At 41.2% G+C, this 12,737-nt stretch overlaps 1 protein-coding gene and 4 long non-coding RNA genes across 6 annotated transcripts in view; 3 read left to right on the top strand and 2 right to left on the bottom strand.

Annotated features, from left to right (window-relative positions):
• Positions 1-1,316: 1,316 nt before the first annotated feature.
• Positions 1,317-2,105, top strand: LOC138405868 (uncharacterized). Its single transcript, XR_011239533.1, has 2 exons — positions 1,317-1,560; positions 1,711-2,105. It is a non-coding gene; the product is annotated as an uncharacterized lncRNA (long non-coding RNA).
• A 1,566-nt stretch (positions 2,106-3,671) lies between these two features.
• On the bottom strand, positions 3,672-5,037 carry LOC138405874 (uncharacterized). The gene is made up of 3 exons (XR_011239541.1): positions 4,898-5,037; positions 4,722-4,790; positions 3,672-3,943 (listed from the first exon to the last, which is right to left on the bottom strand). It is a non-coding gene; the product is annotated as an uncharacterized lncRNA (long non-coding RNA).
• On the top strand, positions 4,893-6,942 carry LOC138405872 (uncharacterized). The gene is made up of 3 exons (XR_011239539.1): positions 4,893-4,996; positions 5,757-5,874; positions 6,681-6,942. It is a non-coding gene; the product is annotated as an uncharacterized lncRNA (long non-coding RNA).
• A 15-nt stretch (positions 6,943-6,957) lies between these two features.
• On the top strand, positions 6,958-9,673 carry LOC138405869 (uncharacterized). Its single transcript, XR_011239534.1, has 4 exons — positions 6,958-7,427; positions 7,962-8,027; positions 8,177-8,319; positions 8,481-9,673. It is a non-coding gene; the product is annotated as an uncharacterized lncRNA (long non-coding RNA).
• Positions 8,867-12,737, bottom strand: part of LOC138405864 (major histocompatibility complex class I-related gene protein-like) — a 12,269-nt gene continuing 8,398 nt past the window's right edge. Inside the window, exons 4-8 of one of the 2 annotated variants that reach the window (XM_069516087.1) lie at positions 12,506-12,737; positions 12,092-12,193; positions 11,723-11,740; positions 11,138-11,222; positions 8,867-10,776 (exon numbers count right to left, since the gene is read on the bottom strand). The exon at positions 12,506-12,737 is cut by the window's right edge and continues 71 nt beyond it. In XM_069516087.1, the coding sequence (XP_069372188.1) occupies positions 11,179-11,222; positions 11,723-11,740; positions 12,092-12,193; positions 12,506-12,737 (396 nt within the window). In that variant the 3' untranslated portion in view covers positions 8,867-10,776; positions 11,138-11,178. The remainder of the gene's footprint in view (positions 10,777-11,137; positions 11,223-11,722; positions 11,741-12,091; positions 12,194-12,505) is intronic. The other variant, XM_069516088.1, reaches the window with a different exon arrangement.

The following is a 12,737-nucleotide window of genomic DNA, read 5'->3' as shown; positions in this document are numbered from 1 at the left end:
TGTGTGTGTGTCTGTCCTGTAATGGGAACTCTTAAGGGTTGTTGCTACACGGGGGAGTTAGAGGGTAACACCGTGTGCGTCATTGTTATGTGTCCGTGCGTCTTCATCAACCATCGTCATGAACGAACGCAACATGGCGTCAGAAGAGGGATTGAGAACCAAAGTCTAAAAGTGAAATAAAGCAACGAAGACGTCCTGAAGCTGGAAGAAAACTGAGAACGGGCAAAAAGACGAAATGGTTGAAGAAGCACCGGAAGCAGCGCCGCAGTTAGCCCCGCCAGGCCAGCTGGACTTGAGCGATGCTAATGAATGGCCGAGAGGGTCGAAACGTGTTGAACGCTACAGAACAGCGTCAGGACGAGACGAGCCGTCAGAGGAGTTTCCAGTGAATGCCTTCGTGTGTGCGGCGGGAGACGACGCCGAGGACATCTTGAACGCACCGCCTCTGACTGATGCACAGAGTCGCACACAGCGGCGGCGGCGGCCTTCAGCGCACTGCGTCAGCGAACGACACGTCCTCGATGAGAGAGCTTCAACAGACGGAACCAAGAGCCGGGGGAGAGCGTGGACTCTGTGGTCACTGCGGTGCACACACGAGCACCACGCTGGGAATGTGGCGCTTTGAGAGAACAGCTGACACGAGCCCGAACAGTGGTCGGCGTGAGAGAGGCCAAGCTATGAGAACATTTGCAGCTGGACGCAGATCTAACGCTGGAAGAAGCCACAAGAAGAGGGAGACAAAGTGCAGCAGTCAAGAGACAACAGCCAGTGCTGAGGGGGACTGAGCAGGTGACTGGACATGTTGATGTGATGGAGGACAACACAGCCGAGGGGCAGAGAGAGACCGAGCACAAACACGACATGCAGTCATCTGATGCAGCAGACGTGCTCGTGTGAAGACGCATTCCTGGAAGGACCGTCCTGCTCGTGGTGCAGAGTGTAGGTCATGTCACAAAAAGAGGACACGATGCAAAGAAATGCAGAGTTCACGATATCACACAAGCTCACGAAGAGAGTCCGGGCGAGGAAGGTTTTTCCTTCTGAGGAGAGTTCAGCAACAGCCAGTGAGTGGATTGAGCGGGTACAGCTGAAAGGAGAGGAGGCGTTCAAGCTCGACACTGGGGCAGAAGTTACAGCGATCCCAAGCAGCATGTCTACAACTGAGAAGCACGGGACCCTGCAGGCACCACGTAAGGAGCTGTATGGACCAGCAACACACACGTTGGAGGTGAAAGGCTGTTTTAAAGGGAAACTGTGTCAGAACGAGAACAACAGAACAGCAGATTGATGTTGTTACAGAGTTGGGTAAGCCCCTGCTAGGCCTCCCTGCAGTCCGATCTCCAGGACTCAGAGAAAGACCACATACAGTGGAAACTCCGCAGGAGGGGGTGAAAGCACAATTCCCCACAGTGTTCTCAGGCTTGGGGAAATGAAAGGAGCCCGACAAGATTGAGCTGGAGCCAGACGCTGTCCCACACGCTCTGTCATCTCCACGCCGGGCGCCTCCTCCTCTGCGGGATTCAGTGGAACAGAGCTGGAGCGCATTAAGAGAAATTGGGGGTGATTTCAAAAGTGACACAACCCACACCATGGTGTGCTGCATGGTTGTGGTTCCCTCTTAAGGGTTGTTGTCTGTGTGTGTGTCTGTGTGTGTGAGAGAGTCTTGATCTGAGGACGGATCACAGTGATTGTCTCATTTGTCTCTTTCAGGCACTGAAGCTTCTTGTCCTCCTCGTTTGTCCACATTCCTCTGGCGTCCAACAAAAGACGTCCTGCACCAAAGACGCTGCATAAATGTCTAAAGGAAAATATATGATGCGATGATCTCATGAAAAATATTTGCCTGTTAGAAACATATGTAAACGTGGGCTGTGAACTTTGTGAAAGGAACAACGGAGACTTATCACAAGAGAAAACCAAAAGCTTATTCAAGACCTACTTTTGTTTCTGTGTCTCGTGTCCTCGTGTGACCTCTGTCCCGAGCGTCCTCCAGAAAACCTGCAGCGTCACCGGGACACGAATGTCTTTTTAGGTGATCTGTGTTTATTCTGACAAACAGTAAAGAATCAATCCTTCAGTGAAGTTCTGCTCTGAAGTGCAACACATTCCTCATTGTGTTTTCTTATTTGTGGACCGTTTTCTTTTGTTGCTGCTGAGTTTCCATTGTGTTCTGTGATTTGTTGTTGTGTTGTGTACTTCGTAGCCACCGTGCGTCCACTGTAGTACTCGTTATTTTATATATTATCTGGTTTTACAGTGCACTGTAATAAGAATCTGCAGAAAGGAGACAAACAAGACTCAGGGACAGTTTTATCCCACAGGCTGTAAGACTGCTGAACTCCTGAGCTCTGTGAAATTCACTACATCCGTTTAAAACAACATAGTTATTTTCACATTATAATATTCATTAGCAATAATTGATATTTATTTATTTAGTTTACAATAATTCTCATTCTGTCACCGCGTTTCTATTCATTATATTTATATCAATATAAAAATATAAAGAGTGCAATAATTCTTATCTGTCCGTTCCTCCCCATAACTGCTGCTAAATTAAGTCTGACATGTATATATCTCATTTAGCACCTTATAATGTTTTATTATTTTATGATAATGTTATTTTATTTTTTGCACCTTACACCTTTCTTCCATTTATAAACTCTGCCTGCTCACTGTCACCTGCTGCATCCAAGGTAGGTTTACCTTTCTGCATCATGTTAGAAACAGGGGAGACTCCTTCATGTGCAGGTCAACGCTCCATCTGACATGTGATCCAATAACTAACATCCCTCAAGAACAATGGACATGTGACTCCTCATGTTCATTTCTATCTTTTCAACACACCAGGAAGGAACAACTTGGACTTTCAGTTGATTGAAATACAGTAAAACGTGAGTGTGTGATAGATAGATAGAGTACTTTATTCATCCCCGGAGGGAAATTAAGGTGTCATAGCAGCTTGTGTATCGGAACACAACAAAACACAATGCAATAGAACAAAACAAAACAAAACATTTAGGTAAAAAGAACAAAAACAGAAACACAAGATGAATAGGCAGACAAGTAGTGCAGTGGCAATATGATGATAATAGTAATAATGATATGATGGTAATGTTATTGTTAGACAGTATATAAGAATATTAGTACAGTATATATTTATATATATATATATAGTATACAATATAACATAATATATATTTATATAGACAGTAATTATACCAATATAATAGCAGTATATAGTAATAATGGCAGCAATAGTATATATAATAATAATAATAGTAGTAGTAGTAGTGACAATAATAATATAATAATAGCATGTACACATGTATAAATATGTGTATATAGACTTGTAAATCCGAAGAATATACAGAGAATATGCAGAGTATGATATAATATGATATGATATATAATATATAGTAGGGTATAAATATAAGTACTTGACTATAAAATATACTGGCAGTGTAAGAATACGTGGACTGGATGTGCAAAAGACAATATTATTCTATAAAAAGGTCTGTAATATTAAAGTGGTTTAAATTAACACACGTAGTGTAGTGCAGGGTACATGGTGCAAAGGTGACAGGTATGTTAGTGCAGTTCTGGTAGATGAGTTGTAGAGTCTTAGTGTGTGAGTCATATATAAGCCGAATTTAGCACAATGGCCCATTTACTTCATCAAACATCTTAATTAATTAATTTGGCTCATGTGAGATCACTTTTTTAAAACTTTCAATGTATTTCTGAATGGAGTTTGGTTCGAAGCGTGCAGGTGGCGTCGTGCACTCTGCCCTCTCGTGGTGACAAATGGTATTACACCAAGCTCGGAAGCGTGCAGGTGGCGTCGTGCACTCTGCCCTCTCGTGGTGACAAATGGTATTACACCAATTTGGAAGCGTGCAGTGGCGTCGTGCCCTCTCGTGGTGACAAATGGTATTACACCAAGCTCGAAAATGAAAGTAAAGAGTGAATTAAAAATCACATTTTAATAAAAACAACACTAAAAAGAATAATAATGTTGTTACCTGGAGATAATCAGAGGTTTACTGTCATTAACAGTCACATTTTAATATTTTTCTAGAAGACATGATGTATAATTCATTTACACTTAACGCTTTAATTTACTTCTATGTTTTTCATTTCCTGTGACACTGAAACTTCAACAGACTAATTAGTCCATGTAACTATAGCAGGTTAATTCTATGTTTCACTGGTAGAAACAATGGGACTGATGGAGTATTTCCATTAAACATGACTGTGGTGTATAATATCAGAGTACTGTGTAATCCTGTTAAACTCATGTCATGTTTAACACGTTACTTCTCTTATTTCTTTGTCTTTTTCAGGTCAGAAACAGGTGAACGGCTCTGTGTGCAGCAGCAGCAGCTCTTTACTTCAGCTTCTGTGGACTGAGTCCGGTCACTTTTACAGTTTCAGACCAAACACACATTCCAAACAGACGCCACGTTCATGTTAACACAACTGGATCCAACTAAATCTACTTGAAAATACAGCATCAGATACGTCGACATGTTTTTAATTGTTGTCTTTTCTTCTGTTGTTTATTTCACTGTTTACAGACACTGATGTGGCAGATGAAGAGACAAAGGTCACTTTCTCAAACACCAATAATAATAATAATCATAATAATGATGAAAATAACTCTGAGTTTACTGAGTATAGATCAGTGCTGTATTCTTCTGGAGCTGCTCTGTGATGCTCACCTCTCGTTAGTGGCTCACGTGTGCACAGAAGTGCAGTTTGAATGTGTTGTCGGTTAGATCAGAAAAGCCCTGGAGAGAAAATGATCCATTTAACGTTGAGACGAAACTTTCCAAACTGAATCGCAGCTGTATGAAAGGCTTTTATTGTGAAGGTGTGTTTCATGGAAGTGACGCACCTGTGGGGGACTTCCGGGACGCTTCGCCTGTGACGAAGCTGGTTTCTGTTCGGAGTGTGTTTCCATTCTTCTGCTCCGAGTGTTGAGAGGAAGCACGAAGTAAGTTTGGTTTCTCCATCGTGTTTAATGCGACGCAGCTCGTTCACGCTCATGTGTGCCGTGCGCCATTGTTGGTTCAATACCCGGTCGAGCCAGTAGACGGAGCTGTCGGACCAGTGAACCCATGATCACAGTTGGGTTCAGTCGCTCACCAGCGTTGGTCCAACCAGTGGTCACATGTTCAAAACTCTGCACACGATGAGCACAGCATCGGTCTTTTGTGGCCACACCGTTCACACACTTCACGTGGTTTTCACACAGCGTGCAGTCACTGAACACATTTCCACAACGCGTACATTTTCTGAACAGACAAACTTTACCTCCCAACAAAATGATGGATTGTTTCTGTATTATCTACGAATGTGAACACGCAGCGTCCCACAGAACAAGTCTCCAAACCTTGTATCCGGTCTGAAAAGCTCTTCTGCACCGACATCAGCTCTAAAACAGGAAATCTCAGCTGATAATAACAAACAACTGAAGAATTGAACTTTCACTGACCCTGAAGATCGCAGAGATTAGAAACAGGGATTTTGTGCTTCTTTTATTTCCCCCCTTTTTATCTGGGCTTTTCGCCGTTGTGTTTCTGTTCAGAAGGCTCTTGTGTGTTTCATGGATATTTTGTTCACTGTGAGCAAGACTGTAAAACTGTTTCTGGTCCATCACACTGTAAACAGTGTTTCTACAGTGAAGGGGAAAAACACTGATTAGCTTTTTACTGGAACGCTTTTGAATGTGAACATGACATGTGGACATACAGTTCCCAACCCAGACTTTGTTCGGGCCACAAGAAGGAGACCAGAAGTGTCCCATCGCTGCCTGAAGTGGTTCACATCCGCATGTTGTGTGGTCTGACTGTCTGTGATGGACCTGTCCAGGTGAGTGTGTCTCTGTCGGGGTGTCCCACAGCACATTACAGCTAGTTGAGTCCACGCAGCCTTAAAGGTTCAGTGTGTAGAACTTTGTGATATCTAGTGTTGAAGTGTCACGTTGCAGCTGAAGTTTTTAGAAGTTTTTATCGTCGAGTTTGAGCAACACAACTCAAAGGTAAGTCAACACACTTTGTTCAAGTTGTCGCTCCGTGTCTCTCAGTGGCTTCAGCCTTTTGTAGAAGTTGTTTTCAGTGGTTTCCTCCGTTGTAGCAGAAGAAGTAGCTTCTTTCTTGTGTTTGCGGAGGTGTCTTCGTGCTGTCTGTGGGTTTCTACATCCTGACCTCTGACAGTCTGAACATGTCTGGAGGAGTTTTTAGTCTCTCACTGACACTTATGTTGTGTTTGCGTCTCGGTGTTTTCCTGAAGCCGTTCATTGTTTACACCAGCACTATGTGAATTCTTTTTAACGACCCTGCAGGAAAGATTTAGGTGGAAATATTTCAGTTTCTTTTGGCCGTGATGGAATATAAGTTATTAAACTAATGACTTATATTCCATCACTGCCAATAGATGGATGGATGTTAACCCAAATATAAGAGTTGTTATTTAAGATGAGATCAGAATGTGTCCTTTGGATTTACATCAGGAGTCTGTTCTCTCGATGGAGGCTACATTTTACACGACCATGTTTTTACAGTTGCCCAAAATGGACAAAATAATCATATTTTGAGTTTTATTAAAGCTAACATAGGTTCTTCTACATGTTTGGAAGAGAATATACAACTTTCTGTGCATTGAAATATTTCTTTCAGGCCCTAACAGCCCTCATGTCCACACCTGCTTCCCTGGAGTACAGGGGAAATAGATCTCCTGCCCCTCTAGAGTTTTCTCTTTGCACAAGGCACAGGGCATGGTCAACGAGACGACCTGGAGCCGCTTCAGAGCTTCCACATTTTTTGAGGCTGAACAGAACAGATGGACAGTGCAAATAAAAGGAAAGACAGTTGTTTATATGTTTTATATTTATTTTAAATGTCGACTCTGCACAAAGAATAAAAGATATAAAAGCCAGAACACATTTGACATTGTGTTTTATTTCAATTTCATCCCAAACTGAGAAATTGATAACTGTTATGTTTAGGATTACACTGACATTTATGTATGTTTAGTTTGTGTTTTATTTGTGTTACTATTTTTGTGAGCATGTTAGCCTTGCTTCAGAACTGTGTTAACCATTTGATGAATTAAACAAGTGTACCACAGAATGGAAATGAGCCCAGCAAACAGATGAAATAGAATTAAACACCATTTTAATTGTGTGAAGTTAAAAACATTTGATCAAATCAACAAAACATAAACTATATTTGCTTCTAGTGGGAATCAAACCCACTCCCCTGTCTTCTGGGGGCGACGTCAGAATCAGCAGCAGAGATCCTGCAACAACGGAACGCTGCTTCATTTCTAGAAGACACACGTGGACCACAAAGTCTTGAAGCAACTCTGGACCTTTATTTGGAGGATTATCCATCTGAGTCCTGCATCTTATGAGCAAGTCTTCGGTAAGTTGAGAGAAGTTTCCTCTTGCATTGTTTCCTTACTTTTGGTGTCTTTAAACAAACTCAGACTGATCAGAAGTGTAACTCAGCTTCAGCACTTGCATGTGCTCCGTCAACTGAGCCATGTAGTGAGTTGTGAGTACAGCAGAGAAGCTCATTTTGAAATGAGTATTTTGTAGGTTAGGACCGTTTCTAAAAAGCACTTACAAGTTATTCTCGTTGTCTTTTGTGTGGTCAGTTGTTTTGCAGCGAGGAGCATTATTGTGAGTTTGTCCTCTTCTGTACATTTTCACTAGAACCTTAAATCCACTACAGCTGTAGTAATGTTAGAGCTGAACTGGTGTTGAAGCTGAACTAATATTACTGTGTGATATCAGTATGTTGTCCAGCTGCTGAAGGCCCACTTGACAAAGACAGATGGACTCACTCGTCTAGTTTGTTTCTCTTCTCAGTTATACTGCAGTGAATCGTTGCCGTCCTAATCCTCGTGTAATAAAGCTAATATTCTCAACACAGGTTTATTCCTCTGCTCCACAGCTGTCTTTAGAAGTGGTGGCCAAAGGACACTCCACCTACTTTAGACTCCTCGTCTCATGTTGCTCGGTATGTATTCAGAACAAATATCTTCTGTTGCTTATCAGGTGTTTTTTTTTAAGTTATCTGTATTAATAATAAACGAAGCATGGATTTTCTTTCTATTAGAGATGTTTGCAAAAGTCAAGATGCTTTTTGAGTCTTGATTCATGTCTCAGGTGGAAAAGTGCCTTTGACAGCTGGACACTGGATGATCAGCCTTGAGGATCGTATGTGGGGGGGGTCCACTCAACGTTTGTGACAGGGCTTTCTGCTCTGTTTACAGATTGAACATCTTTAACTGGGAAGCTGTCTGTACAAGGTAAGACTTGTGCTGTCCATCTGTCAGTTTCTCTTTATTTCCAAAATGTTCTCATGTATTTTCAACCCTTACTTCAGAAACACTTGATTGTAGACTTCATATATCACAGACTTTATTTCCAATCCGACCTCTGATCTCTTGTGTTCTTCTGTGTTTTGTAGATGCTTCTTTTGAATCAACCCAGAAAGAGGAACAAAAGCCGTTTGGGGGAATCGTCTCCAAGAGGACAGGGAGAGTCGTTCAGAGTGGATCTCCATAGGTCAGTGAGAGCTCTCTCCCCAGACACTTCACATCAATGCAACCATGGTTCTTTGTCAGTGTTTGTCACGTGATCATATTCTTGTTCTCCTGTCCACTAAATGTGAATCATTTCACTTCACAAATGTCTTTTTCCTGGAAAGAGTCACAGGTTTGACCAAATAGGTTTTTCCTTGCTGCTCTTACAGGTCAAATCCACATTTGTTTATTCTCTGGGACAATAATGAACATTTGAACTTTCACTGACGTGTTCAACTTTTCTACACATTGAATCACAAAGAGACAGAAATCCAAGAGAGTATCAGGGACTTTATTCAAAACACAAAAGGAATGAAACAGCAAAGCAGCTTCATTTAACATTCATTTATAAAAACCCAACACGTCAACGTTCACTTTCTACACTGTAAAAATCAAAACTTGGAATTGCGTTACTGCGATTTCTAAAAATATAACGAACAAATAAAACTTAATGGATTTGTAAACGTAGTAAAAGTATTTTCTTCAAATAACTTTACTTTGTTAAATGTGTAAAGTTGCTGAATTTATGACGGCAAAACACAAAATAGTAAGTTTGTGATGTGACACCTCTCACGTCTCATCAGGGGAAACGTGGCCTCACGTCATGAAGCTGAGTGTTCAGGTTGAATACAGGACAGAGATTCTGGATCTGCAGTTGCATATGTTGGCGGCTGTGGCTCAGGAGGTAGAGCGGATCGTCCACAGACACGAAAACTACCCCTGACAGCTCAGTGGACAATGTGTGTGATTGACATGTGACAGAAAAAACACTTTGTGAACGAGTGAATGTGACTGAATGTGAACGGTAAAGTGTCTGAGTGGTCGATAAGACAATATAAATGTATTTAAATGTTGTGATGGAGAACATCACTGCTCAGGGTGAAACATTTCACGTCTACATGTGGAATAAAGTGCTTCAATCCTCTGGAGCCTGGTGAGCAGTGACACTAGAACTCGCAGCTCTGAGAAAATGTGAAGTTTTTAAAATGACCAAAGATCAGTTCAGTGATTCTGCGTTTTTCAAACCTTTTCATTTTTGCAGTGTAAATGTTAACGAGGCTAAAACAGAAAAGTCCCTTGTCCCTAAAAACTAACAGGAAATCTGAAGAGAACCTTTCACATCAGAGGCTTAAAACATCCCACAACCCTTTTATAATCTCAACTCAAATGAACTTCTAATGTTTAAGAGCACAACAAAGCATGAATATAACCAAACAAACAAAACACAAGCAACTCTCAATTCATTCATTTCTTGTTCAGGCCAATTCAAGATAGAATCAAAACTTGATTTTTATATGATTCACTTCAAGAAATAAAATAAAAGCAGAATATTTACACAACTGGAAAACTAATTTTGTACTGACGCTCGTGTTGTGTGTACGTGTGTGAACACAACTTGTTATTGTGTGTAATCTGATGTCACGTGGTATAAATCATGAAGAAGTATATTTCCTGTAAATGACATTGAATCATTAACTGAATGATTTGTGTACGAGTCAAATGATCAAGACGATTCACCACAGTGAAGATGAAGAACTTTATCCATCCACTTTCTATTCTGCAGAGACACTATGAGGACTGAAGTGTGTCACTGATTCTCAGCAGGTGTACAACACACAGAGAAAACCATGTACAACATCTGCAGCTCATTCACAGTCTCCATTTACGCAGCATGTTTTTCAATTGTATGAACATTGATTGTGTCACTTGTCCAAATCACACCAGATTCAACGCTGCACTTCCTCGGGCCCTTAACAACACACATGTCGAGTGTGAAGCAGATCAAATGAACGGTTCTCCAGAGACGTGAGTCACATACAAACAGATTTCTGGAATCATTAGACAGGTTATATTTCCAGACCCTAAGATGTGGATGTGTGGGCGTCTATATATGTATATTTACATTTGTAATATTTAGAAGGATTTTACAAGGATGCCCCAACACCAGGAATATAAAACTGAAACTATTTTGGATTTTTAACTAAAAGATCAAATTTAATCGACGCCACCATTTATATTTCATATTTGTCAGTAGTTTTGATTTGCGTTATTTGTATTTTGATAAATGTCTGACCATGACGATCAGTTTATGATGTGAGTGATGAATAATCAGTGAACTCCCAGTGTAAGGGGGAGAATGTGGTGACACTGCTTCTTGTTCCAGTGCAAACGTCCATAAACCTAAAGTGAAAAAAAGAAAATGAAAGATTAAATGTTCAGTTCCACAAAGCCACGTATTTTATGTATTTACAGTATTGAGACCTAATATTTCCACGATTCCCTCATTTAACAGTGAAACCAAATTTTACTCAGGAAAAAAAAAATGGTTTTATCAACATTTGAATTGTTGTGTCACTGCTGATATTTGAGTTTTAATTTCAACATTGAATCTGTTAACGTGAAGGTTTCTGATCTGTGCCTTGCTCTTAAAAAATCTCTAATGATTGTTTTCATTCTAATTAAAACAGAGGTTTTACACATGATCACACACGTGTTACTTTGCACTTAGTTTAAGTTTTGTTGAACATATGGAGCAACTCACTGTGTTCAGGAGGACGTCTCACTTGGAGAATTAGAAACTTGTCATTGTGGGTTCAGAGGCTTTAAGACGTTTGGATCATTTCCAGCTGTGAGGTCAGAAACACATCATGAGACCATCCTCCTCTGAACAGACACTTTTATTACAAACAACCAACACTGCAGGGAACAGTCCTGAAAACTCTCTTCAGCACAAAATGAAGCCTATTTAATCTACGGAGGCTTTTCTAGAGTCCTGCACTGGGTCAGGTTCCTGTGGGGAGCCTCAAATCCATTGAAAGAAATATTGGCAGTAGTGTGGACAAGGCCTAAGTGAACATTTGTGGCAAATTTGAAGAAATTCCCTCAAATCATTCTTGAGATATCGTGTTCACAAGATGGGGACGAACAGATGAACAGCCTGAAAACATAACGCCTCCCTGACTGGCGCCGGTGTGGACCAATAAAAAGTGGAGCAAAGAGGAGTTGGGGGTGTTTTATAAAACTGGACATGTTCGTACTTTCAGCTGCTGTGTCAACGTGACGTGACGTCCTCATAAAGCATATTAGTATAAAAAGAACACAGAGTAGAAATAGAAGTTTTACTTACGAGATGGGGGACATTCGGCTGAAATAAAAAGAAAATACAAATAATTTCAGTTATTACAGTTAAAAAAACAAACAGAATTTTGTCTTTGTTTTTTCTAGTGGCGATCCTCCTCAAACGATCCACAATATACTGTCACTTTTCATTGTTTGTGTGCTGGACGTTGTGTGCGGAGCTTTTTATGAACAGTCTATGGTGCAGAGTGAAGTTAGAAAACTTTGTGTGAACCCTGCAGCTCTTGAAACAGATGTTGGTGTGTGAGGAACTGAAGTTTGTTTCATGAGGTTTGATCCGGACGAAGCATTCGTTAAAAAAGTCTGAAATAAAAACACCAGAAAAATATTGGACAAAGCTTCTGTGTTGGTCTCTCACCATTCCTCTTCCTGTACACGATGAATCCAATGACAGCGAGGACGACAGCGAGAACGACCACTGCAGCGATGATGATGATGGTGGTCACGTCAGTGGGCTTCTCTGTTGAGTGGAATAAAAAAACAAAGCATCACAACCTGAACAGATGAAGCAGGTTAGACGACAACAATCTCCCTGAACCACAATCCTGTACAATAGACACAACAAACACACACAGACAATCAACCTGTTTCTTTGTCCGGCTGTTGTTTTTAACACTGATCTAAATTTATTGATAAAAACTGAAGAAAGAAAATGACCCAAAACCAACAGAGAGAAAACTTCTCCTGCTACACGTCAGCATACATGACCTGCAGGACTGTTAGTGGAAATGAAACGTGTGTTTCCCACCGTCATCACTGACTCAAGTCTCACCTCTGTTGGACTCCACTGAGTCTTTGTCCAGTCTTGTGACGATGTCCTCCTTCACACCAGAGAGCTGGAACACACAGTCGTACCTCCTCCAGTCTTCAGGTGGGATTGATGAAACCTGCAGGTCAGCGCTCATCTGGAAGGTCCCGTCATGGTTGGGGAGGACCTCTCCGACGTACACGTCCTCATGATGCTCCTCTCCGTCTTTCCTCCAGAACAACATGGCTGAGTCGGG

The sequence above is a fragment of the Paralichthys olivaceus genome, chromosome 20, assembly GCF_024713975.1.
Source record: "Paralichthys olivaceus isolate ysfri-2021 chromosome 20, ASM2471397v2, whole genome shotgun sequence".
NCBI lineage: Eukaryota > Metazoa > Chordata > Actinopteri > Pleuronectiformes > Paralichthyidae > Paralichthys > Paralichthys olivaceus.
The sequence above is the reverse complement of the archived record's forward strand: the minus strand, read 5'-3'. Positions and strand labels throughout refer to the sequence as shown.